Raw genomic sequence first — 27,539 nt, 5'->3', positions numbered from 1 at the left:
GAAGTTTTCTTATGTTAAGTATTGTAGTACTTAACAAATTCAAGACAAAGCTTAGTGTTAATGAAAGAATGTTAAAATCTTTTCCATCTCCACTCTCTGCTAGAGAGAGAAACTGGATTAAGTACAAACAGCTTCAGAGATTCTTCTTGGTGGCAGCAGACTAGACATATAATAAATGATCTTTACAGAAAGCAATTAGATCAACATGGAGACAGCCCAAAGTGTTAATGCACTGTAATGTTTTTTCTCAGTCTCTGTCACCAGACTGCGGTATCGTGAAGAAGAATGACTTCTTCAAACAGCCTGTAGCCAAATTTTCTTGCAGACACCAAAGCCCTAGAGCTCCATACTGTCTGTGTGTGGGTATATATAGGGAGAGAGTTTAAGCAGCCGGAACTTGACCAGAGCACACTGAGTTCGTTAGTGTTACTATTCTGTGACTTATTTTTTCTATAGACTGATATTTCTAGAATAGTTCTCATCTTTTTTTTTCTTTAGTTTTTATGCTCTAATAGATACAGTTTACACCGGTGCATATGTTGGTAGCTACTGGAGGATATTCAGTTCTGTGTAAGACGTGGCATTTCAGTTCTTTTTCAATGTATACATCATTAAGACACATTCTGTTCTAGCTTAATAATGTGATGGAAGTCTTCTGTTTTTAATAAAAAGAGTTGCTGTTGCTAATCTGTGAGGGAAAGGAAATCAACACAGTAGTATTTAAACTTAGGATTTCAAGTAGCTTTGTATAGCTCTGCAGTATCGATCATCATTATCCTCGTCAGCAGCAAGATGCTTTCAGTCTAGATTGTCCCACTCACTCAGTGCAAACCAAACCACAAAATGAGTAAGTGGTAAAAGATGATAGGCTGTTCCTGCTTGGGGAAAAAAAAATCACGTCATCAGGACTGCTGGAGGATAGGGAAGGGTTACTTTGAACTGTCCTGGTCTGGTCGTGCAGACTGAATGCCTGCTAGTGGTTGGAGTGAATTATGTGCCCTCCTGGAGTTTATTTGCTGGTTTAGCTTCAGCCAGAAGGAATCCAGTTTGTGTGCTCTATCAGAGACTGTTCTGTGATGTGAACCAAAGCATATTCAGTGGGACACTCAGGAAATGTGCATCAAAGCCACACACCTGATCTGAATTAAAATGCTAGCATAGATGCACCCAGAGAGTGCATTTCAACTGCCATGTAAGTGCTTGATACTCATAGAATGTGCAGTCTGAGGTCAGCATCAGTATTCAAGATGTCAAAAACTATATAGCTTAGCTGCAAAAGGTACAGACACAGGTGTGATCAGTGTGGAAATGGCTTCCATACAGGACAGACTAAAAAACCATAGAACTTTCCAGGTAAGAAAACAGATGACTGATTGATTGTGGCCTATAAAATATGGTGTATGGTAAAGTCAAGGTGAAAGTCTACCTTGCACACCTGAAGGTAGGTATTATCTGTCTTTGTGATTTGGTTGATCAAATAAAACTGCTGCTCAGGTATATGTTTTGTGTCCCCTACACCTAGGAGGCTAACTCTGGAGAAAACAAGACAGTGTAAGACTTGTTTTTCATTGTTCGTGAGCTATAACTCTTGGAGGTGTACCATGATTCCTAGTTGGCTCTGTGCTGACCATTTCAGCTCATTTGAAGCAGAGTGCAGGAAGCTATCTGTACAAACTTTTGAGAAAATAGAGGAGCAGAAATTATGCATGAAATAGAGACACTTTTAACTTGTGGATCATTAACAGGCCTCCGTATTGTCAATCTAGATCAATGTCTTGAGACGGCAGGAGCGCATGATCAAAAACCGGGAGTCAGCCTTCCAGTCACGTAAGAAAAAGAAAGAATACATGTTGGGACTAGAGACGAGGCTGAAGGCAGCCTTACTGGAGAATGAGAAGCTCAAGAAAGAAAACAGCATGCTGAAGAGGCAGCTGGATGAAGTAGTATTAGAGGTAAGAGATTGTCCCACCTTCTCAGGTGGGAGGCACTTGAACAGAATCATGGAAATGTTGACTGGAAGACCTTTGGGGGTTTCTAGCCCAGGGCTCCTAGTCTGAGCAGGACTCTCACCAGCTCTAGGTCAGGACAGCTGTCACATCTATTTGACTTTCAGTTCTTTATTTCATGGTACTTCTGAAGATTTCACTGAGAAGATAGGCTGGATAGAAGCTAAATATAATGCACAAACAAAATAGTTTTAAGTAGTCCTGGCTTGTATTCATACATAGTCAGGCAAATACAAATCCAAAGAGCAAGAATAATTTGGTGTGTTCAGCTTCTGACATGACATACCTTTGTATGTCTGTGCCCCTTTTATATTGCACGTCTTCTCTGGTTTTTTCCTGTGTAGAACCAGAAGCTCAAAGTATCATCTCCAAAGAGAAGGACCCTGTGTGTGATGGTGATACTGGCTTTCATAATGTTGAATTACGGTCCACTGAGGTAAGCTGCCTAAGAATTCCTCTTTGCATAGCAAGTTTGCTGTCCTGCAATTTTTGTTTGAATCTTTAATACAGGCAGTGTTGTGTTTTAGTCTTGAGCTTGAAACTTGACTTACATCCTTTGCTCTCCTCCTGCATAGGGGAAGACTCATCTGTATAATAGTTCCTCTTTTGGAATCCTTCTGCCCACAAGAGATAGGTTTTGTACTTTTATTTTCTCTTGGCTTGGCACTTTGTTAATCAATACAGCGTACAGCAGTTTGTCTGCTCCATTTATACCTGAAGAGGTTACAGAGCTGTGTTTAGAATCCTTTTAGAAAAAAAGGCGCAGACTTTGAGAGCTCATCTGCTTGTTTATACTTGTGCTAATGTAAGTAGCTGAGTTTAAGCTGCTTCTAGTACCCAGTGCAGGAAATCCCACTGTTTGTTCTAGTGCTTTGCAATCCTGGCCGTTAGGTGTGTCTTGCTGCAGCCTTCCTCATTACAGTGTAAGCCCTGTATTATTTGTCTTCTAGATCTGGTGAAGAGGTGGTTTCCTCTCCTTAATTAGTTGAAGCGGTAATCAGAAACCTCTCTTATTCAAACTGTATCAGTGGGGCATAGGAACCAAGACAGCGGGAAGGAAATGCTGCGTTATTTCCCAGACACTTGATAAAGAAACCTGTGGAAGAGAGGAGACTAAAAAGGGATACTTCTTACACATCTGTCTATTTAACCTGGCTTTGGAACATAGAGACCTTTTATTTGAATCTGTTCGCTTTTTCAGAAGGGGAGAATATTTCAGTAGATTCCCAGTCAGTGTCTCCATTTGTTCTCAAAACCCCAGTCAAGCTGAAGGAATGGGATGGGATAGATCTGGAGGAAGATGCTGTTTCTGACTCTGATAAGCTTTTACAATGTTGGTGTTTGTACATTTTTAATAAGATTAGAAAAATTGCTAAAGCTGAAATTACTTTTGAAGTATTTGCACTTATTGTAAATATTGTTTATCTCTGGCAGTGAAATACAGCTGATGAACTCATCCATATCAAGGTAAAATTAAGGTAGACTGTTTCTTAGTGCATTTAGGGTTTGTATTGGTATTTTTGACAATCAGGCAGAAAAATCAGCTTCCAGATACTAAATCAGATACTAAGTGATTGATTTGTACGTTTGTGCTAAGCAATCTGCATTTGCAAATGTTACCACACACTTGAGAGACACTTGGTGAGAACTAATAGAACCAGTAACCTTTCTGAAGCTGGCAGAAATTTTAGTTGCCTCCACATTACAGTGAGGAGTTGGAATGCGTGAAGCTCTAGTTGGTTTTGAGAGGCTTGGAAACATACAGAAGATGAGTGGAAAGTCTTTTAGCACAGTGCTCTAAAGTTCCTGTGTCAGTTTTTCTACCCTCAGGAATGAGTAAGGTGTTGAGCTTGATGGCAAGAAACTGCTGTCAAAGTAGGCTGAAAGGTCGGTTTGTGTTCATACCTTTGCAACAATTGGTAACTGTAGAAATGTTACGGGGTTAATGTCGTGACCCATTTGATGTTTATTAAAGTAGATAAAAAGAAATTTATTGCCGGTGTAGTAGCTGAGCATATCCGTGTGATTGCTGTACCTGAGCTAGGTGGTCTGCATCAGTGCTGGATTTAGGCAGTGAAGAGCAATGTAATTGCAAATTTGCAAGTAATTACTCTTTCTGCTTTTTTTTTTTTTTTTCCCCCTAGCAGAGTAAATGCTTGCATTGCAATTAAAATACTAGACTGTATCAAGGTGGTATGAATGTTGATTGTGCAGTACTCTTTGGAAGGCCTAGAATGTGGGATATGCAAACCATGACTTAAGATTTCACTCCTCCCATACGCATTTTCTTCCTTTTATAGAGGTGTCACTGAATAGTAGCTCCACGAACGTGATAGTCATGATTGCTGTTCTGCTTGGTCCTTAACAAACAGGAGCTTCCAGTACACGTGATGTTTTTCCATCCCTGCAACTTCTTACAGAAATAAGTAATCTTTTTTTTTTTTTTATAATACATGCTAGCTTATAGTTCAGCAGAAGTACTTTTCCCCCTGAGTTAGCTAGCTGTGGAATACCTAATTTCTATGCAGTTGTCAACTACGATTTGAAACTTTGACAGTGTTGCCATTTCTTTTATGTAGGAAACCATTTCACTTGCAAACCTGTATGGAGGTGTGACAGCATTTGGGCATGGGATATTTTGATTCAAATATATTAGCACTGAATGTTTTATTATTTAAAACCAACAAACCATTGCAAAAGGAGAGTTACATCAAAAAAAAGCAAAATCATAGGAAATTTGCCCCCTAAATTAGGTAGCAGACTTTAAAATTCCCTTAGCTGGCCTTATTGTAAGATGCTTCTCAGACTCTTAATTGGAAGGGATAGGATTCTTTGAAGGCTGGAGGTAGAACAAAAGGACAGATATATAGGTTTTCTCTTTAGTTGCCCATTTCCACCAAATCAGAGGAAGCAGGGAAGTGATCTGGTTGTTCTGGGACAGGGGTGTGAAGCTGAACAACAGGGAGTTCTGCAAAAAAAAAATCTGAATGGTTGGCTCTGTAGTTAGTTCTGTGTTTGCTGTTGCACTAACACTGGTTCACACATAATTTTGTTTATTGGTCTTACATCACATTGACTGCGTAGGTAAGTGGTGGGATGTTTGTGATGTTTCATGGAGGACTCTGAGGCTCTGCTGTTCTGTTGCTTTAAGATTATGGGAAGCAGTCCAGGATGTGGCAGCCCTTGGCAAACAAGTTTAGCAGATAAAATTATTCTGCTGACACATTTTTTTCATGCTGACAAATATACTAAGTGTATGGGTAATCTGTAACATTTAATTTGGGAATATGGGAGTGGCACTGAATGTCTGGTAGGGAAGCTGGCATATCAACCCAGGAAACCTGTTAAGAAAACATTGGAGGGAGAGTCTAGTCCAGTCTGCTTAATTGCCATCAAGCTTTTCAGAACATCCTTCAGTCTTGGACATGGCACCATGTTATCTCTGAGAGAAGAACGCAAGTTGAATTAAATATAAATCTAATGTAAATGTGAATTGAATACTTTCTGGTCCTGCAAGTGGCTTGTATAAACGGTAACTCCGCGTTACATGGTACTGTGTTACTAAACTCTTTTGGGTTTGTTGCTATTTTGTATAGAAAACTGCTTTCAATTATTAAAAGCAGAAGTAATTCAGCAGGAATTATATTAGTGTAAGTTTCTATTTTATCTATTTGTCTTATACCAGAAGAAAGGCGCCCAGATATTTCCCGTCTGTGTGTCAATGAACTATTCTCTAATCTTTGTGAATTATTTGGATTTGGTTTTAACATCTATAAAAACTTCCTTTTATTATTATTTAAGAATGATTGGTGAGGTGTATGAAGGGAGAAGGGTACATTTTGATTCTGTTGCTTGCAGAGGTCACCCCTTTGCCCCAGTCTCACGTACCATGAGGTGTAAGACAGGAATTGGCAGCCCTGCAGTATTTGCACAAAAGGCAGTGAGCCCACAAACCTTGGCATGCAGCAGGGTTGGGAGCTGGAAGCATGACATCTGGAGACAGGTATCTGTGGGAGGCAGCATCTCCTGCTTTCACACTTGCCTTTTGCTAGATAGCCAGTGCTGGTCAGCAAGGCTGCGTTCTCAGCTGACACAGCACCCCTGAAAGACTGCTGACTTCTGGCATTAAGAAACATCTAGTTAGCTGTGCTGCTGTTTTTTTGTGGTTTTTTTTTTCCCGAATTACTTACAACATGAAATCTGAAAATTTTCAAACTATTACGATCCCTAGGTGCCCTCCCCCCCCCTCCCCTCCCCCTTGTTTAATTTTCAAATTTGTGTTAGGCTGGGCCTGGGTAGTAACCAGATCTGAAAATGTGTTAAATAAGCACAAATAATGCTGAAACAAATGGAAACCAAGCACATGTTCTAGTCTAAACAATCCATGCATTTATTTTTTGAATATTTTTCTTTTGTTTCTCTTCCTGGTGCCCAGTTGAATATAGATTGGTTTTATTATTTTTTTGCATTTATTTTTTTGAGTATTTTTCTTTTGTTTCTCTTCCCTGTGCCCATTTGAATATAAATTGGTTTGTGTGTTTGGGTTTTTTTTTTTCATACAAGTCCTACATGTGACGGTAAGATATTTTCCAGAACCTAACCCAATAAATGTGTAAGAAGTAAGAATGGAGAACCATCATGGAAGATGCAAAAGGTGAATTTTTATATCTCTGCTTTTTGAGCCAGCAGCAGCAAAGCATGCAAGCTGGGTACTTGCTAGTGGCCCTAGCATTATTTTCTTGGCTATGAAAAATGTTCAGCTAGTTATTTTTTCCCCCTAATCAGTCTGCTCAAGCTTACTTTGGTGGTCATCGTCTAGAGCATTTATAAAGGTGTCAGCCAGCCAGAATGTGTCCTAACTACCATTTCAGAGATTTAATGATGGAAAACAAAGAAAAATGTGAAGTTAGGGAGGGGAAAGGCAGATCTGCAAAGAGATTGGAACAGGGGGTTTGAGAAAGTGGTGTGATTTTTTTTTTTTATTAATTTTATTTTTTATTACAAGTTGGCCACCTCTGTATGGCTGGAACCCCTTTCAAACTGGAAAACAGACTTGATGATGTAACCAAAAATTCTTAAGCCATATTTGTGGTGGAGGATGACTGAGGTGGTGATTGATGGAACTAAGTAAAGCTGCTGCTTCAAAATCTCTTGTGTCCTGTTGACCTACAGCAGCTGCACTAGAATTGCTGGCCTTTTGTAGAAACTTCATTGCAGTTCCTCTCTAGAGTGTCCTGATGGCTTTTCCCCTACTTTCCAGGACTATCCTGGAAACTGAATAATCTATAAAAAATTTAGATCCATTGAGCAATCTGCAAATAAAGACACACCAGCCTTGGTAGCTGAGAAACGTGATTTGGCTGCTGTTGTCATAAACTGCAACAAATGAAGAAGCACTGATTTCTGTCTCCTGATAGACTTACAGGTGTGTCTCATTTCTTAGGTAGTAACACAAACAGTGGGGCAAAAAAAACCCCCAGAAGTGGTTAAGATTAATCCTCTTTTACTAAAAATGAGGAAATAGCTCAGCTGCATGCTATCGCAATTGCTGCTTGTAAGGATGAAGTAAGTAAACACAAGTCTTTCACCAGCACCCAGATTAGCATCCCACCTAGTGTGCAGGCTGCTAGTCAGTACTAATGTTGCCTGCTGAGCTTTTGGAGCACATGTGGTTTGGGCTGCTGAAAGCACCATCCGTGGAGCACAGCTGTTTTGGTGTCAGTATGGTTTAGAGCCCTTATTCAGGCTGGGTAGTCTTGAGTTGGTATGTGAGAGAGCAGGTTAATTTGGAGGCTTGGTGCATTCAGCAGTGATTTTGTGCAAGTTTGCTGTCGTTTGAGCCTTAATGCCGGACTCTGTGATTAAAGAAGCAGACTTGTCTTACAGCAGGCAGGAGCCTAGGGATTACCTTGGTTGGTGGGATGATGGAAAGTTAGAGAAATAATTTTGTAGTTCCCTTGAAGTGGACAAAGAAGCTAATCTTGTCACCATAACATCACATGCAGCAAGTGTTGTGCTGCGGCAGAGATGTTTGAGCTGGAAGTTGTGTGCTCAGGTTTGTCGGTGCAGATCCCACCCACAGCAGCCAGTCCTGGACTGAGGTCTCACTATGGTCTGGATCCCATCACTGTGCTGCCCTGGCAGGTGAGCTCGATCATAAGATCAAGCAGCATCATGGCACGTTTGAAAACACTCGAAATGTCCTGATGAATAATGTGGCCTAAAATGAAGGGTAATGACTAGCAACTGAAATGCATTTTTTTCTTCCTGTTGCCTTAAAATTTCTTCCTGATTGTGTGTGTGCTTCTTCCTCCCTCCATTCCAGTGCAAAGTTGGGCAGGTTACTTGAAACCACCCATGGCTTGCAGTGCAGTGGAGGAGGAACTCCCCAGCCAGGCTCCTTGCTTGCCTGTTGCCACCTTCCAGCTCAGCCTGGTTTGGGAGCGGCGCTGAATTGTGACCATTAAACATTGTACCTGTGGCCTGTGATTTCCTTCAAGCTGCAGGTTGGATGGTGTTGTCTAAACACTGACTGATTAAAGCATCTCTAAAAGATGTTCTGAGAACAGAGAACCACTAATTGTGGGCCGTACAACAAGGGTGAGTTTCTTAATCTCAGTTTATCCAATCCTGGGCTTTTTTGCACTTGGTGAAGGATAGAAAAGGATTATTTCTCTGCTTTTTGCAAGCCTCAGTAGCCTTCCATATGTCTTCTGGAGGTTGATAGTCTTAAATGTAATGTGTACCTGAAGTATGCTAGGAAACATACATCCAAATTTTGACAGTCAAAAGGCTATTCATTTCTTACTAGTAGAGAAGAACTGGTGAAATGCGAAAACTATTAGATGAGTGCAAGCGACATGCAATAGTGCCACGTTAGCCAGCTCCTTCTGGCTGCTGAGGAAATACAGAGCCCTCTGAGTGTTTTAGCAAAACCAGCAGAAGCTCTGGAAGATGTTTGTGTTATTAACACTTTTAATACAGGAAACTTACTTTGATGTTTGTGACACTGAAAGAATATGTTTCAGTGCTGAGTTGAGTGTACATTTGTGTTGGAGGTGGCCCAAAGCCAGAAAACTGCTTCCATAGCACACCTTTGGTCGTGTGGTGTAGTTTCTCCTTGAAAAGAGGGAGAAATTGAGAGGAAAAGGGCAGGCTGAGTGATTTGGACTTGGGTTCAGGTTCCAGACCTTCAGAACCTCTCTTGATGGATTGGTGCTTGAATAAAATGGAATACCCTTGATTTTCTTACAAACTACAACTTCAGGAGCAGGAAGTGATTCCTTTCTCTTTCCTTTACTGATCACAGCCACACGTTCATCCTGGCAGAGTTCTGCCGTGGCCTAGCTGTGCTCGCTTGCCTTGGCCTGCTGCCACTGATACGGTTGCAGAGCCTGCGCAGAATGCCAGGTGCACTCACTGATAACTTACCCTTTCCTCCGTGTGTTCATCTGCTGGGTTGGGAGTGAAGCGCAGAAAGTTTTTGCCCTGAATGAACGTTGCAGTTGAGACTGCTTGCATAAGGCCTGCCCAAGCTTTGGCAATAAAAGCCAGCCCACTTCCAGATAACTGTATATCATTTGGAAGGCAAGAATAAATGCTCTGGGTGTCGATACTTGCTTGCTTCCTTTCTTTTCCAAGAGCTTTATTAAAAGTAAATTGTCTTTTAAAGAAAAGAACACAAGAAAAACATGGAGGTTTTGAAAAGAACAAAACACAAAAACCTTCCAGTCTGGGTTGCTTTCCTCATGGTCCTCGGCAGAGGAAAGAAGCTGGGGTGCTCTTGCCAGCCCAGCGCTCGCAGAGGGTAACTCTGGAGCAGCCTGGCAGGAGAAGGTAGCGCCTTGCTGTCAGCAGATGGTGCCCTCATCGGGAATAAGAAAGGAGAAATACTTTCCAGACAGCATTTGGCACTGCAGCAGCCTTGTCTGGAATCAGTTAGGAAGAGGACAAGGTCCTTGGTTGGTGTCTCCTTGCAATGTCAACTTTAGCCCATTGGAAGCATCCCAGCTCATACTCAGAGGTGGTTCTGTCCCCAGAAAACTCTTTGTTATGATATCACTATTGGCTTTCATCTACAAATTACTGTGCAACTTAAATGTCAGTATTCCAAACTTGAAGCACACAGGGTTTGTTCAGCCAGAAGTTCAATTGAAATTTAGTTCGGGCTCCTGGCAAGACTTGCTTTCACAGTTATCAAACTGACGTTCAAACCAAAGAAGTAAAAATACAGCTAAAATATCAGGTGCCATTGAATGCCTGGAGAAACCATGACAGGAGTGTTGCTTTTCTCTCCCTCCTATAATCAGATTGATCTACACTTCTGAACAAACATCTTCATGAAGTATTTAGTGATTCTTTCTTTTTTCCTCTTGGATCTGGTTTTGCATCTTAAACAAGCTGATAGCTCAGCCAGCTTGGACAGGGTGTTTGTGGCTGTTTGGAAACCCTGTACTGCTCACGATATCTGGGATGTCCAAATGCAGGCTGCAAAGCCATGGTAGGCACCCCAGGTATGTAAGGTGTGGCCAAACAGAAGAGGTTCCAGCTTCTAACTGCTCATCTTGTCCAGTAAAGCCATTTCTCAGCTTCAGTCTTTCTTGACTTCTAATGTAGAGCAGTAACTCCATTCCTGCACATGGTAGGACTTGCTCAGGGCAGATAAGTGCTCTTTCTTTTCCAAATTCTCATCTTGTAGCCCAACAGAATGAAAAAAAATTTTCCATGTATTTACCACCTGTCATATTAAAATTTTTTTTTGAAGTGACTATTGATATCTTAGCTGAAAATACTGTTTTTCAGAAGCCTTTTTTCCCCTGAATGGGATCACCTACCTTTCTTTTTCACTGTTTGTAATGTCTTCTCCCTGATGCTTCTGATGGTCAATATTGACTCAATCTTTAGTGTCATGCTACTGGGGAGCTGTTCTGTAGACCCTTGCTGTTCTGGCTTGTATTGTTGCTGTTCTGCGTAGCACTTGTAAAGCTCAGTATGCCTCAGGTGGGCAGGTGTTTCCAAATGTAGCTCTGCAGGAGAGGTCTGTCCTTCATCCCAGCTGCTCTCGCTGGTCCTAAATAATGCTTTTCCCCCCATGTTAATTTGAGATGTCCAAGGAGGAATATTTCTGATACCCTGATATCATGCCCTCATGTACCCACTTGGCAAGGAAAGGTCTTTGAGAATGAGGGATCAGAGGGTATGGGCAGTTACCTGCATGTCCTCACCTCTCTGTCACCCGAAGATGGAGCCTTGCTTACAGACAAACTCTACAAGTGACCTCTCGTGGGAGGAAGGAAGGAGAAGAAATGATACAACAGAAGGACATCTTCTATTCAGATGGGCAAAAAACTGACAAAACTCCCCAAGTAATTACAAGGTAGAAGCAGGACAGTATTTCAAGTTGCAAGGGTTTTCCTTATCCAAAATGGAAGTTCTTTTGGTTTTGGGTCACTGCCACAAACCAAAGGAGCAAGGAAGGGGAATTATGGGGTTTTTTTTAGACATATTGAAGACTTCCAGAAGGAAGCTTTTTCTCATCTTCAAGGTCCTAAAAAAAGAATGGGAAAGGGGAAGCAAATGTAGCCCATGTAGCTTAGGGCAGAAATTTCTGCTAGCCCTGCTTCCAAGGAAGCATTTTGTGGAAAAAAACTATCCCAATAAGGGAAATGACATTGGAATAAATACTGTAAACAATACCATATTTTGTCGTCATTTGGTGCCCATGTTCTCAGAAGTGAGCACAATGGTTTGTGCCTGTAAGGATGTCAAAACATGCTCTGTTTGCCACCTCTATTGTCTTTTATGGCTGAAGATATCTTCGTTCAGGTTGAAACATCCCATACTTAGCTGGTGCCAAAAGTGAAATTTTAATTTTGATGAAAAGATTAGGATGTTGTAAGCATAAGAGGAGGGAAAATAAATGTCTCCTCTCTATTAAAGCTGATACAATCAAATGAGCAGCTGTGTGTGGTTTTGAGTGGCTGCACAGCTAAAATGACTAAATTACAAAAACTAAGAATTAGTTGTGATTGAAGAGTGGTACTTATCTTTATCCTTGATGTACTTGGTTTGGATTTCACTACTTTTGTTCAGAGCTCAGGGTGAACTGGAGTAGCAATATGTTACATGTGGCACTTCACCTCAAACTAGTCACCGTGCTAACTGGAACCTGAAATAACAAGAACTGCTTTTGCAGAACGAGGCAAATAGGATAGGAAGGAAGAATCATCATGGAAAAATGCAGATTTGTTACACTTCTGCTGATTAGGTCTTTGTTAGTTTCTCTGGTTCAACATGTCATTTTGAACAGAGAGAAGTAGGGTAGGATAAAGCGCCAGACCCAGGAGGGCTATGGACACACTGGATTGGATGGCTGATATACATCAGGCTGTGGAGAAATGGTTTGCAGGAGAGCTACAACTTTCAGATCTTCTGATGGATATTCTTGGTTTAATGAATAAACTTCCATATACTTTTAGCTGTCTAGAGTCATGGCTCTAAGTTAGCTAAGAGTAGTGACATTTCACAGATGAGTGACTTCCAGCACTTTAAGCATCAGCCTTAGTTTTGAGCTCTGGTTCTGGGCTTGAGATGCTGCCAGCTGTGCTGATGCTTTCATTGGAAGAGAAAAAACATGATCTCATAAAATACAGTAGATAGTGGGGATTGTTTCAGTAAAATTAGGTAGCCTGCTGTTGCCTGATCTATGAGGTTGTGGATAAACCATCCAACTTTCCATGCTGTGCAGTAGAAGCAATGAGATGTTTGGATGCTAGTGTACGTATACACTAAGGAAACTGTATTTTTTCTGCCCAATGTCACTAGTGAAAACAAAGCCTTTCTTGTAGCATTTCTGCTGCCCTGATTCTGTGCTGCTGCCCGGAAACCTGAAGGAGAGGAGGCAGTCAAAGCGACGTCAGCTGGATCTGGTATTGCCCTGGCTCCAGCGGTTCTGCAGAACGTGACACAATTACTCACAGGGAGACCTGGGTTACTGCTAACAGGAGCACAGATGTATTGGCAAAAGAGAGAGGATTGCTAGGCAACTATGTCTGTGTGCCTTCTGCTTAGTTGTGGAGTATTTAATCTGCCCTCCTTGCTAGGCCTTGCCTTTCTCTGTTATTACCATTTGTATTCCTTGCCCGTTGCAAAATAATGCCATATAACAAATAGGAAAATGAGATCTTCCCCTGCAGAGTTTATGCTCTGCTGCACAGGAGAGGTGGGTGATGAATTAAAATGTACTCTGTAGGTGGTGATCAACATGCATGGCAAAGATCTCACTGGCATGCTGGGGTCTTCTTGTATTTGTGTATTTCCACTGTGTTGCTGCTGGTGATGCTCTGCTGTTGTCAGCTAAGAAGTTAGAACTTGGTTTTGTAAAAACACATCTTTCAGGAAGCAACCATGTTGACAAAAGAGTAAAGCTTGGTCTCTGAAGAGCATGTATTGAAGTATTGCTTTTGTGCTTTCAAGATTTCTCACTTGTAAATCACCCTTCTGAAGTGCTCCTGCCTGGCTCTGCGTGGAGAGCAGCGCAGAGGTTCCTATGCCGCGTGGCTGGCTGGCCGTGCAGCCCCCAGGGGGAGATCCTTTGATCACTGCCAGCCCAGACCAGGGCGACAGGGTATCTGGGACCATGGCCTGCTGCTGCTATGTAAATGGGGGTTGTCAGCCCTGCCAGTGTTTCTAAATCCAAGTAGAATTTAACATGTGTACTTTTGTATATGGTTTTGTTAGATGTCTGGCATAATACTCCAGGCTTGCAGCTGCATGGAATTTGGTAGCTATATTTTTCTTACATATTGTATTCATATAAACTATGTCAATTGTGCTTTGAAGCTGATGAAAGTTAAAGTTCAGGGGTACTTTGATATGAATATAGGTAATCTTCTTATGCCTGCAGATCTAGGTTACAAACAGACTGATCTCAGTTTCATCAGATGAAGCTTATAGGGGAACATGAAAACCAAAGCATCAAAATCCTTCGAAGAATTAAAACTGAAGAAGAGAATGGAATTGCTTTTCTGTCTACTAATGCTTTACACAACAGTAATATGACACAAGACATCACATTTTTACATCAGCTATGACATGAACCTTATCCATGTAACACAGCAGCAGCCAGAAACTTACTCACCTGAGTATTTAACCTTAAGTGTGTTGCAGAGCCTTTATGTATGTGTTATGTTTTGCTATGGTTATTATGTTTTCCAGTGTGTTTGAAAAGGATCCCAATGGAGTTGATTCCACTGGAAGTTCCAGCCACCGGACCAGAAATCTTCTGGAGTTCTCAGCTAGACAGGAATCCAGCACAGCTCAGAAAATACCTGGGGGCATCATTCCGGAGAACAGCAACAGGTGAAATGAAAACGGTTAACATACTTCAGGTGGCAGAGGGCAGTGGTGCTTTTAGACCTCACTGTTTGCTAACCTTTTTGGCCAGTGTTATTGCTGTTCTTGTAGAACAATTGAATTTACAAACACAGTGTTTTGAAAGCTGATCTGTTTTATTTTTCTATTATTTAACAAAATTTGCAATGTTGATTTTTAAATGAGTATGATGTTTTGTCTCCAAGAGCAGCCAATATGCACAGCTTCAGAAGTCTACACATGGCTATGTTGTATGGTTAGGGACAGTGTGGTGGAAGAGAGCATATAAACACATGTATGTCATGGAGATTTTCATGATCTTCTTCAGTTCTTCATCTGTCTGCTTTTTCCCCTGATATTTATTTTCGCTTGCATAGTTACAGTATTTGTCATGTTAACTACATGTTACTTTTCAAGCTGGAGTATTTATTTTTGTAGTTGCTCAAGAGAAGACTTGGGAAGTTTACAATTAAGAACATACTCTGAACTTAGCACTTCATTCTTTTTTAGAAATCTCGGACTCCGTCCTTATGCTTATTATTTAATTATGTAGTTGCTTTCAAGCTTCCTAGATCTCTAGCACTTTCAGTGCATAAGCGAACATATAATTGTCTCCAGATTGAAGTCTGGCTAATCCAGCTCATGTTTTCCCCTTACAGGATTTATCCTCTCAGATTGTCCCTTTCCAGTAGAGTGTTTTGGCTGGTTGAACAAAGCCAGGCACAGATGTGCAGAAAAGACCTAATGTATTTTGCCATGCAGAAAGAAGGCAATAAATCAAGATCGTGTTAAGGCTGTAGCCATGGTGAGGGCTTTGTGTCCTATGTGGCACATTTCAGACCATGACTTAAGTGACGTAGTAGTAGAGTGGCTCTCTTGGGGGGATATGCTAGTGCCTGTACCTCCTCCTTTTCTTACACTCTTTCACCCTGGTTTTTGGCAAGCTGTGAGCTCTTTGCTGCATGTTCTCCTTTATCAGTTCTAGATGCAGTAAACAGGAGAAGCAGGCATGAAGATGGAGAGGAAGCTGGGAAAGGGAGGGGAATGTGAATAAGGCTTTCATCAGCTCTTACACCTGGTTCTTCAGGAAGAAAATGAGGTTTAGGAGCTACAGGTCTCTGTCAACGCCAAGAGGAAGGTTGTTATATTGGTACCCTATCAAGAGAGGAACTTGTAATAGGTATTTGGTGATAAGCAGTTAACTCTTGACGAGGTACAGATAACCAGGAGAAAGGAATATTAGTCTTTGCTTTGTGGCTGAGAGTGCTGTGGACTTTTGTATCGAAATACATGCTCTTTTTCACTTTTTATCAAAGCCAAGCTAGCTTCTGGAGATTGTTGGATACAGTTTGTGGCTGCTCCATTGTCATGTAGCTCACGATCTTTACATCTGCATGATTTTAGTAAATAATAAATTTAGTATTTCTGTAGAAAATCTTGAACAGCTCTGGAATGAAAGAAAAAGCTGCTTCTGCCGAGATCTCATAGTTCACATATTATAAGGAATATTTTATAAGCTATGTTTTTTTTCAATATCTGGCCTGTTTGGGAAGAGATCCAACATATGCTAATGCTTATCTGTCTTCCCTGTGTTGAGTGCTATCAGACCCCTTTGGGGAATTGACTGAGACCATTGGATGTTTGATACAAGTTGTTATTCACCTGCTTCAGAGGTTCCATGGGAGCAGCTGTAACTTTATGGATTTGTCGATGGTAGTGCTTATTCTCTGGTTTTGGTCAAAGATTCATGAAAAACTATTTTAGGGGATTTCTTGATGTCTTTTTCTTTTTTCACAGGTATGATCATTCTGTATCTGATAACAAAGCCCTGATGATAGTCTCAGAAGAACCACTGTTATATATTTCACCCCCTCCACCCCCCTGTCAGCCTTTGATCAACCGGACAGAGTCGCTGAGGTGAGCAAACAACCTTTATTGAGCATTTAAGCTTTTATTAGGATACAAATTGTATGTTGAGTGTGTGCTGCTGTACAGACAACTGTGAATGATGTTATTGCCCATTCATAGTGTTCATCCAGTATGTGACCAGTACCTCTATAAGTGTCTGCGCCATCCGGTCTCTACTGCCATAGAGACAGAAAATCGACTTGGATCTTTGTAACCATTTATGTTTTTAGTAATGATTTTCACTGTTTTCACACTGGTCATCTGCAATAACCTAGTAACAATTTTCTGATTGCCTGGAGGTTGTTCGTGACTTGAAAGAGAAATCACTCCATATGTAGAGATGTTCATGTTCATAATATGGAAATCTAGTCCAGCTAAAAGCCTGTTCCATCTGAAATACATTAAAGATAGTCTCCTACTTTTCAGCTTTTCAGCTTCCAATACAAGCAGACTGCACCTGACGTTGCAGATGTGCTTTATTCACTGCTAGAGAACACCTACCTCCACTTTTTCCAAAGATACAAGTGTGTCACTAACCTTATCTCCATTCTGCTTTGTCCATTCTTTTTCTCAAATTTATTTGTTGTATTTTAGCTTTCTTAACCAATTGAATAGAATCAACTTTTGATTTTAAATTTCAGTAGTCCTTCCAGTAATTTCAGAATTTCTGTTCATTGGGGAAAAAAAAAGTACTCTATCTGCTTTATGTTGAATATCCATGACCCCAGTACTTTACAGATACTTCCTTACGAATTCCATCATAAATTTAATTTTGTAGTTATATTTTCTTATTCTAGCATTAAAAATAAATTATCATAAGGTAAACAAGTAGTAATTTACAGTGTCTTTATAGCGACTAGTTGAAGTGTTCTCTGAAATAAAAACTTCTGCCACTGTTCTTTGAAACATCTGTCAATGCTGTGGGTTTTTCTAGGCTGAATCATGAACTTCGAGGATGGGTTCATAGACATGAAGTGGAACGAACAAGATCTAGAAGGCTGTCAAATAACCAACAGCAGAAGGCACGGGTTATGCAGGTAGGCAGGTTTATACTCGTGAGTCAATAACATGACAAGATAATTTCAGGCAACTTAACAAAATATACTGTCTTACTTGTCTGCACTTGTCATTATAGACAAAAGTAGCAGTGGTGCCTGTAATTAGGGTACCCAACACTTCCCATTTTAAATTGCTGGGTTTGGTTGATTATTATGTTGCTGAAGTTCTGCTTCCATTCCTGCTCTTGGATTCAGGCTAGAAGTTTTTAATTTTTTTAGCAGTCATCAAAATATGTTCAGTGTTTTCTAAAATGAAATCAATAGTTAGTCTTTTTACAGCTTCTCGGTAAGGCTGTGTAAGGATAAGGATAAGCAGTTGGTTAATGGAGAGAAATACACCCTACAACACATTCATCTGGCTCACTATTAAGGGTCACAGCTGATTGGTTTTGTTGAAATATTTCTATTTCATTTTTTCAGACTTTTGTTGGAGGGTTACATTTTTGGTAAGACTACAGAATTATGAGCTTTGTGCTCATATTTCCAACTTTTTAAAATCCCACTCATCTACATGGCATACTGCTAGCGAGGATGAAATTAAGCCCATGAATTTTCAAAGTGTTTCATTTGATTAAGAGGTAGTAACAGCTTTAAAAAGAATTCAGCTTAGCAATGTGGGAAATACCACACTTTTCTGGAGAAAAAATATTGACTATTAAACTTCACATTCTTCTCACTGGTGTCCAAAGGAGAATCGTAGAACATCTAAGTAGGGGCAAGTTCAGGTACTTCTGGTGTTTCAAACACCAGAAGCGTATTGTGGATAGTATGTTTTGGCAGAGGTACAAAGAGAATGTGAAGCCAGAAGAATTCTGCAAATCTGACATTGGTGATAGCAAATTTTGCCATTGGATGACACAATACTGTTGTGTATGGTGCCAGCCTCCCTTCTTTGTCTCTGAATGTGTGACTTCAAATTTGGCTGTATTAAAACACTTGCTTTTTTTGTGGTTCCAGCTTGATTGCTGGCCATTTCAGTTATTCATGTTTCACCAGTGGAAAAATGCACGTTTATTGTGCAGGGCACTGATAAACCTCTGCACTCCATTATATATTCACACTCTGCTACAGGTGTGCATCATATTTTACGTCATGCAAAACCAAGAAAAGGCTTATTGTTTTCACTTTGTGTCTTCTTTCTACTTTCCCCGTTTTTCAGAGCTCCCTCAGTGAGAAGGCAGATTCCCAGCTAATGGCCATGCCTTACACAGACACCCGCCTCAGGTAAGGCAGAACAACTCCTTTGTTATTGCTTTCTACTTAATAACCTAATTTTTTGCCAATAATGGTAGAAACTGCCGGTTTTCACTTTATCAGGATTCTTAAGCCAGGTGCTAGCTACGTTTATTGGCCTGATTTCTGTCCCTTAGCAAATAACTGCTTCTAATGATTTAAACTACTCTTGAAGGGATTCCTGTATCACAGCTGGGGTCTTTCTACCAATGAGAAAACCTTTACTTCACTGTACAGAGTCCCTTCCTAAACAGATTTGAATTTTTAGGGAAAAAAAAGGGGTAATTGTCTTAGGACTGTCTGGGGGAACGTAATTAGTTTATAAGAAGGTTTCAAAGGGCCGTGAGTCCAGTAAGAGGAAGGTTTCTTTCACTATTTCCAAGCACCAAATTGTAATGACAGAGTATCATTACATCTTATTTGTATGGTTTGTCTCCATCTGATTTTCCCTGATGATGATTAGAACACACTAATCCCAACTTTCCTGATGCCCCCAGCCTGCCCCCACCCCTAGCTGTCATGTCCCTCTTCCCTGGCAACAGGACGAACTGGAGAGAAGAGCTTAAGGAAATGGAATTTCTCTCTTCTGAATGCTCTGTGACACAGTTTAAAAGATTCTCTGCTTTGAAGTGCTAAAGAGGAGTATACAAGCAGAATGGAGTATAAAGGGGATTTTTTGCTGAGAACACCTGAAATGTTGCTGTTGGAAGTAAGACAGCTGTGGACCTTCCATTTGCATTGCTGCCTTGAAAGCAGGATCAGCCTGGGAGAAAATAGCAAAAATAGCAAGCTGCAGGCAAACGTTATGGAAACCAGGCTGCCAAATTTTGGTATGTCTTGACTTGCATATCTTGAATGATCTGAATTATTAAAAACAGTCTGCAACATCATGCAGCTCTGCATGGAATAATCTGCTGTGCTCAGAAGGAAGTGAGATTGTATTTTTTTTTTTTTCAGATGAATGATGTTTAAATGAACAGGACCAGTGAGTCATGGCAGCTGCATGCTGTGACTGTCCTGAAACTGCCATGAACATAGAACAGATTTCCAGTTCCTCCCAGAGCCATCAGCTATTAGATGCTCTATGCAATCGTAGAACCACAGGGTAGTTTAGGTTGTAAAGAACCTTTGGAGATCTCTAGTCCAACCTCCTACTCACAGTAGGTTTAACTTCAGATTTACTGTGTGTCTCTGTTAGAAGAGACAGTCTCCATCTCTGTCGTGATCTTCATTAGGAGGCTGAGGGCTGCACTTAGAGCCCTCTCAGCCTCTCCAGGCTAAACAAGCCCTGTTCCCTCTGTCTCCTGTCTCTCCTGGTACCTTCTGTGCTCCAGGCCCTGACTGTAATGCAGCCTGGTAAGTTACCCTCCAGGTGCCCCACAGGCTGGCGTTCAGCTTGCCTGCCAGCACCCCAGGTCCTTTCTGCAGCGCTTGTTCCTCATCTCTTGGGCACACAGGAAGGTGCTGTTCATTCAGTTTTGTCGTTGATGCTACCCCTGTGGAGTATACGGTCAAGGTGTTTATTTTTTTAATATTAAAAAAATATTATTAATACTGTGACTGGAAATTGAGTGACCTTTACCTTCTACAATATCCTTGTTGGTGACCTGCATCCATGAACAGGGCCACATTAGCAGGGTCTAGGTTTGTCTTTGTAGCGCTGATGATACCAACATTGTCATGTTGGTCCTGGATTCCAAAAGAAAATTGATGCACTGAAAAGTACTGCAGTGAAGTCAAAGCAGAAGAGGAAGATAAAAATTCAAGATGATTTCAAAGAAAATCATGAGAACCCCTCAGCTCTCTATAGTCTATTTCAGAGCTTTCTTGAGGGGTAATTTTGATGAGGGTTTCTGCAAGTGTGTTTTTAGGGATCCAGATACCAAACTGGGACTCTTCAATTACTTTCCTGTTTCTAGATTTTGCACTATTAAAACTGTGGTTCTTGGTGCATATAAGGCACCCTGTCCATAACCTCATTCCTTCTTAAAACAAGATGTGCAACATCCTAGTGCTCTGCGATGAGTAACAGGGTGCCCTTCGAACTTTTGAAATAAAGACTCCTTGATCTCCCAATAAAGGGCCAGTCTCAGCACCACTGTTTTGGATACGCAATTAAATATGATACTTTCTTGTAATATGGTAAGGTGTTACTAAAACACCTGGTAGCTTCGCACCTGTTTTCAGATCTTAAATTCCTCCCTTCCTTTCATGGAGCAGTCCATTGTGGTTACCCTTAGATGCTCAAAGGTAGGTGCGCTGTAATACCTGTAATCCACTGGTGTCACTTGGAATTTGGGACTAGTGTTAGACTGGTTCTATGGACCAGGAGAGCTTTGTAAAGGCTCAATGCTTTCCAAGTGCTTTGGAACAATTTTATTCCATGGCTGGATTTAGAGTTATAAAAGGCTGTTTTTTAGGTCTAGCTGTGTCTTCTGGAGTGTGGGCGAGCAAACGGATCTGTGGGACCTGTTTCAGTTTTCAGGATGTGTTTTACTGAGCAGTGTGTGGGCGTGATGCCTTTTATCACAGTAAAACTTCAATGCTGAATCTCAGGGGTGGTTTGGTGGGCCTACGTGTTTTTTGGAATGAGTAATCAAGTTCACATTAGCTTCAGTCTTTGTTTCCTGTGTGTGAAGGATGCGATCTGATTCCTCACTTGCGTAGCTGTGCTGAAGAGGACGTACAGGGTAGAGCTGCCTGCTCTTGATCCCCCAGGGCTTACACTCCCAATCCTGTTAAAGGGCAACTGGCTTGGCAGCTGCAGTCCTTCGGTTGCAACGGGACTGTATCAGCAGTAGGAGAGGAGATAATGATGGTCTACTATTACTGCTGCTCGAGAAAATCACTTGATGATAGATTTGTGCCTTGTTTTGGGTGCATGGTTGTGTATATTTTAGAAACATACCAAAATAATCTGAATTAGCCACCGTAGTTTAAACACTGTGTCAGCAGAAGACAGCTCGGGAGGGATAGCCTAATCAGTGTGTTTGCCACAAATACTGCAAACAGACGGTATGCTATTAAAGTGGGAAAGAATTAAAATGACTGGTTGAAGGTCCAGCTAATGGTGTGTGTAAGTACAGCTTTCCAGTTTGATTAAATATGTTACTTTTGAATGAGATTGGAGAAGTACACATGATAGCAGTATGTGCAAGGAATTTCTCACCTTTCAGAGATAAACAATGGATAAGTACTAGGATTGTATGACTTGCCAGTGTTCTGGCTTAGGATGATGTCTGATACATGTAAGACAAGAATTGTGGGGAAAAAAAAAAAAAAAGGGAGTGAGAGAGAAGGTGGGGTTCTCACTTGTCAGTAAATGAAAAGCTCTGTTTATACTTTGCACTTATTTCAATTTGAGTGGTTTGGATTCTTAGCAGTAAAAAGAAAATTAATAAATGTTTTGATTTTTTTATTTATTTTGAAATTACATTTCATTCTAAAATTTGCTAAAAAAACTATTTTCAGAAGTCATCACAATTTCTCAGATACTTTAGGTTGACTTGAAACTTTTTTTTTTCTCCTGTTGAGCTAGCAAGCAGATTTTTGCCAGCCTGAAAAACATGAATAAAATCAAGGCTGGAAAAGTTTTCCACAGCAAGACCTTTAAAGTACCTTGAACTTTCAAAAAATGCCTAGTAGTTTTACTGTTTTCACCTGTGTTTAATGTTCCTTATGCTTCTCTCAATGGATGAAGAGCTGCTGTTCTTTTGAATATCAGGTCTTTAAAGTCATTGTCTCACTGAAGTTAACTGTCTTGTCTAAAATAATTACCTTCCCCCCCCTCTTTATTTCAGCAGGAACTCAGGGAATGAATTGCAAGTGTATTACGCCTCTCCAAGGAGCTATCAAGATTTTTTTGAAGCTATTCGCAGAAGGGAAGATACATTCTACGTGGTGTCATTTCGCAGAGTAAGTATAGTAGTTGTTCAGTATTGCCTTTTATGTGTATCCATAAGACTGTTTCTGACGCTGAGTGTCTTTCTTTAGAATACAAAAGATGACCTAGCCAAGGTTGAAGCTAAATGTGTTTCTTCAGAAGTGACACTTCTGTACGTCCTTTACTGTAATATGGCCAGATCATGCATGGTCTTTGCAAAATATGCCCATCACAGTTAGGAATGGGAAGAGGGCTTTGCAGAAAACATTGTAGTGCTGGGACAAGGCAGCACAAAATTGCATGAACCTTGTGGTTAAATACTTATGCATGGGTAGCAGTCCAATAATCAGAATAGTTAACTGGATATTTATTTTAATGGGTGCGTAAACCTTCTGTGCTTCTGGGTATAGGAATAAATGTACCCTATGCACAAATTATTTCTGCTAGCTTAACATAATATTATTTCTGCCTTCCCCTATAACACTTGCATTTGCAGATTTTATGTGTCGCATATTGCAGCTGTACAGGCCTGTGTGCAGTGGCACATTTTTTCTGCTGTTTTGTGACTTCTAAGTCAAGACAGATGAGCAGTGCTGCTGTGGGTGCTGGAATACAGCATAGGCTTGTGCTACAGCTTTGTCAGGCACAGCCTCACATCTGCAGCATAGTTAGTGACAGTACAAGCTGTTTTAAAATGGAATTCCAGGTGTTTGATGGCACTTTCTGTACTGCAAGCCTGGGTGGTGTTGAAGCCAGAACAGCTGCAGCAGTGAGAAGCTGCTTGGGATCTGGTGATGGAAATGATCATGGCAAACAGTGGTTGAAACACCAGCTGGGGGTTGGGAGAGTTTATTCCCTCCCTTTTGCAGAGGTCTTGATGAGTCCTTAGACATGTCTGTAATGCATATTTGTCCCTGGCTTGAACCTGGGGTCTTGGCTTATGAAGCCTCCTGCCTTGCTGTTTTGCAGTTGTGATATTAGATGAGAATTGTTATATGCATGCTCGTGCCCAGCCATGGTTTTCCTAGGACCCTGCAACTCTCCATTTGTTTCCTTATCATAGAGTGTCCTGAGAGGTGTCCCAAGGTGGTGGGGAACAAGCAATTGCTACTAGAACAGCTCATCCAGCTACAACCAATTCAGTGTAAGAGCACACAGATAAGCATAACTAGTTTTAGCTGTTTCTGTGTTGTCGTAATTCTGCCAATTTGTAGATGCCATAGGTACATAGGTAACACAACCACGTTCAATATGCTTTGCGGTAGCTTTGTTAATTTGTGAGATACATGTCTTTAGAAAAGGTTCAGGCAAAATAAAAATAACGTTGCTCTTGTTAGGATTAGGGTTTTATGCAGAGTAGAAACATGAAGTTAGTTTCCAGTCTTGGGATTACTGGGTTGTGTCACAAGGCTGGAATTTTGTTATTAAATGTTTGGCATGTTCTGCTGTTCTTTCAGCTAGCAACACAAATAGAGCCGGCATCAGGCTCCACATATCCTGAGGATGAGTAGAAGGGAGTGGAGGATTGATTATAAAAGTTTTTCTGGAAACTCAGAACAAAAAGCAAAATAGCGTTGTCTAGTTCTTCCTTTGCGGCCGTTGCTCTAGTCCACCTGAATGCATGTACTGGTACATGGGCTCTGTTTATGCTGTCGGATTAATGACCTGGAAGTTGTCAGCTCTCATTTCAACTTGCAGAGCTGTCCTTGGAAACAGTGTGTCTTGTGCCGCAGAATCCCTACTGCTTGGCTCTGCTTTATTGCAAGGAGAGGTGCAGGGACTTTAACCATCCATTAAGTTTATTTGGTAGCAAAGCTGTTGGTATTTCTGTTTTATGAATGAAAAATGTCCTCAAATTGAAGGCATTTTACGCATTACCTCATTTATTATTTTAACAGGGCAAACCTGATCTAGTGACAAGCTCTGCCCTGAGGCACTTTTAAATGACTTGCTTGGATTCTTTTGTGAGTGCAGAAGAAAGGACTCCTGCACAGCCCGAGGGAGGGCTGCTATCAGCAGGCCCCCAGCCACGAGGTGCCCTTTCACCTTCTCCTGAGTACCGCTGGCTCATTTTCTTTGGACCACAATTCCCTTTTCACTAATGATTAGGAGCTGAGAGAGGGGACTGGTTTCCTCCTCAGCGTTCACTTGTGTTGCTTGCTTACTTGTCCAAGTTAGGAGGCGGGGTCTGGAGATGATAGACTTTGTTCTCTCTGGCTGTTTGCCATGCAGACGCTCCCAAACACTCAGTAAGCTGTTAACAGCCATATACAAGAGAATAGGCATCATCCAGTTAAGAGTTCTAGGATATGGATGGTTCTGGTATTGGTGATGGTCCTGCTCCAAGTGCGAGGTGGGACTGGATCTCCAGAGATGCCTTCTACCTGATGTCTCTGGGATCCTCTTACCACACGCTATCTGCTCTGTGTGCAGTATCATCTCTCCTGGGTGCATGTGCTGAAACATAATTCCTTTTTTGTGTGTCTTCTGCATGTTCTCACTTGCACTGCAGGAGCTGTGACCTGAGTTCCTTGGATTTTCTAGAAAATGGGATTTGCTGGGGCTGCCCATACCTCTCATGTAGTAAGACTCAGCCAGGGCTTCTGGAGACACAGGGTAGAGAGGAGCAAAGTTCACATGTACTGTGTCATCCTCTGGTACTGCTTGTACCTGTAAGACTGAATTTCTCATGATCTCATCGATTTGATTTTCTTTCCTTGCCTTGGAAGGCTTGCATGTCTGTATGTTTACAGTTGGAATTTGATTTTGTTTTTAAGGAGGAGAGAAGAAAATAAAGTAGTACTTGGTTCAGCTGAGTCCACACAAGAAGCAGGGCTTTCACTCTGGGGAGTCTAGAGAAGTTAATTTTCTCCTAGTGCCAGGGGAATCTGTAATGTCATTTTTAAACAAGAAGAAATGTGTAACTGACAGTGAGTAAAGAATTCTTGAACAGAAGCAGAGTAGTCTCCCAGCTCCGCCAGGCCTCAGCGGCCAACATCCCTCATAGGCAAGACTTGCCACCATTTATTTCTTGGGATGTTAACTTGTTAATTTAATTTTTTCTTGCTGCTTAACTTTTAGGAAACCATTGTTTTCAGCAGTCATTTAGCATTGCCTAAGCTGACACCTGGCAATGTAACAAAATGTGGGTTCCCAGCTGTATATCTTCACAGCTGTGCCTTCTGCTCCAGCACTCAAAACCTATGTCTTTGTAGCGTGCCTCTAATTGTGCTGTGTTGGGTTGGCTTTGGGAGCGTGTTCAGAGCTGAGAGGTCTGTGCAGCGGGTACCAAGAGAAAAGTTGTGCTTCTGTGAAAAGACTGTGGCAATTTGAGCTCTGCTGGAGCACGTTGGAGTCTCCAGCTGGCATTGAACCTTCCTTCCGTTTCCCCCGGGTCTGAGATGCAGGACTGAGAGCCTGTTGCTCTGCCAGCACCTTTGATTTCTGCCCTTTAATGTCTGTGATACCAAGTCTGCTTGATCTGTTCTGAAACCCCAGTGGAGCACAGCTATAAAATTCAAGTTAGTTAGTACAACATGCTGTGTCAGGAGGGAGATAGACACCTGGCTGCTGTTCTCCTGTAAGCCTGGCACCCAAACAGTTCTCTCTCAGAGCTCACATCTGTTTGGCCATGGAGTATTCAGACCTTGAGATTGTTTCTAGAATTACTTGAATAGCTAGGCTTAATTTGAAAGGTAATTAAGTAAATCATGGGAGAAAACAAATCTGTTCCAATTTACTTTGGCTGGTAAATGCCACTACAGATCATTCTGCTCTTCTGTGGTTAGCATCAGAGTCCCCGCAACTTGCGGTGGTTAAGTGGTAGATTTCCCCATCCTGGAAGACTCTGCCAGTGACCCTTTGATGACATCTCTGCAGGCTTATTAAAGACAGTGACTTTTTTAGGGTAAGGATGTAATTACTGTTTTTAAAGAAAGCGTGGCTTAAAGTTGTTTTCACTTGGGAAACTTAGAAGGCTACTAGCATTTCCTCTCACTATTTATTTCAAAGCACAAATCACTCCTGGTAGCAAAGTCGCCAATTACATTTAATGCAGCGTTTATACGCTATTGTACAGTATATTTCAGTAAAAAAATTAGATCTTAAAAGGTGATTCTGGTTATTATTTCTTAGAGCAAGACTGATGCTGGCCTTATGGAAATCAGTGGCAAGCCTTTACCAGCCTCAGTAGGACCAGAATTTCACTTTGTAACTTTCTGCTTCAGTGCCATGGCACTTCAACCATAGAGCTTCAGGGAAGTGTATTATTATGGGTGTGAATTTCTGGACTTACAAGCCAACATCTGCAATGAGCATTTAAGGATTTCTCAAATTCTACAAACAAACTTTCATTTAAGTCATTAAGCCAAATTTAAAGCAGAACTTTTGTTCATTCTTTGTGTGAACGCTCAATGTGCTAGAAATAAAAATATCTAGGTTGTGTTTTGCATTTGTTGGTAATAAGCCTGTGCTTGTGCTGTGTTAATTGAATTTGGGGTGATACTTTCAGACAGGTAAAGATTGTAATGCCTAGCTTTGACGTGCTTGTGTAGCAGTAGTTTGCTGTGCGGCACACACAATTCTGGCAATAGTTTGAATTTGTTCAGAGAGCACGAGTGAGGCAGGTTCCAATTCACTGCACTCTTGATGCCATCTACGTCCTGCAGGCGAAACTGCTTTGTAAGAAGTCGGCTTGAGATGATGTTTTGTAGCCAGAAATTCAGTCCTAACATATAATTTTCTCCTATTTTGTTGCACTTGACAATGGGTGGTTTTTACTGAACAAGAAGTTTTCTGCTGTTGACTTTGTTTGTGCATTTTTGTGGACTGGGATGTATAATTTGCTCTTTCATTCAGATAAAATACATTGATTAGACTCACATAGTCCTGCTGCTCCTAAAGACATGGTAGCTGTTTTATATGTTTGAGTCCTCTCGGTTTGCAACTGCTGCAAGTTAACATGCAGATTTTTGAAAGATTTTACAAAATCCCCTTGCTCTTGGGGAGCCTGAGCTTAGCTATGCAGAGCAAAAAATTACTTTACCCAGGATCCTAGTATTTTAAGGTCTTGTCCTATAT

The 27,539-nt window shown here is 41.1% G+C and overlaps 1 protein-coding gene across 2 annotated transcripts in view; it reads left to right on the top strand.

Annotated features, from left to right (window-relative positions):
• The window catches only part of ATF6 (activating transcription factor 6), an 81,682-nt gene that overhangs the window by 10,464 nt on the left and 43,679 nt on the right, over positions 1 to 27,539 (top strand). The window contains exons 8-14 of one of the 2 annotated variants that reach the window (XM_055724473.1): positions 1,767 to 1,952; positions 2,351 to 2,442; positions 14,223 to 14,366; positions 16,176 to 16,295; positions 17,221 to 17,323; positions 18,504 to 18,568; positions 22,381 to 22,492. In XM_055724473.1, the coding sequence (XP_055580448.1) occupies positions 1,767 to 1,952; positions 2,351 to 2,442; positions 14,223 to 14,366; positions 16,176 to 16,295; positions 17,221 to 17,323; positions 18,504 to 18,568; positions 22,381 to 22,492 (822 nt within the window). Of the gene's footprint in view, positions 1 to 1,766; positions 1,953 to 2,350; positions 2,443 to 14,222; positions 14,367 to 16,175; positions 16,296 to 17,220; positions 17,324 to 18,503; positions 18,569 to 22,377; positions 22,493 to 27,539 lie in introns of both variants that reach the window. The other variant, XM_055724472.1, reaches the window with a different exon arrangement.

Source organism: Falco cherrug, chromosome 12 (assembly GCF_023634085.1).
Source record: "Falco cherrug isolate bFalChe1 chromosome 12, bFalChe1.pri, whole genome shotgun sequence".
NCBI classification, from domain to species: Eukaryota; Metazoa; Chordata; class Aves; order Falconiformes; family Falconidae; genus Falco; species Falco cherrug.
The sequence above is the reverse complement of the archived record's forward strand: the minus strand, read 5'-3'. Positions and strand labels throughout refer to the sequence as shown.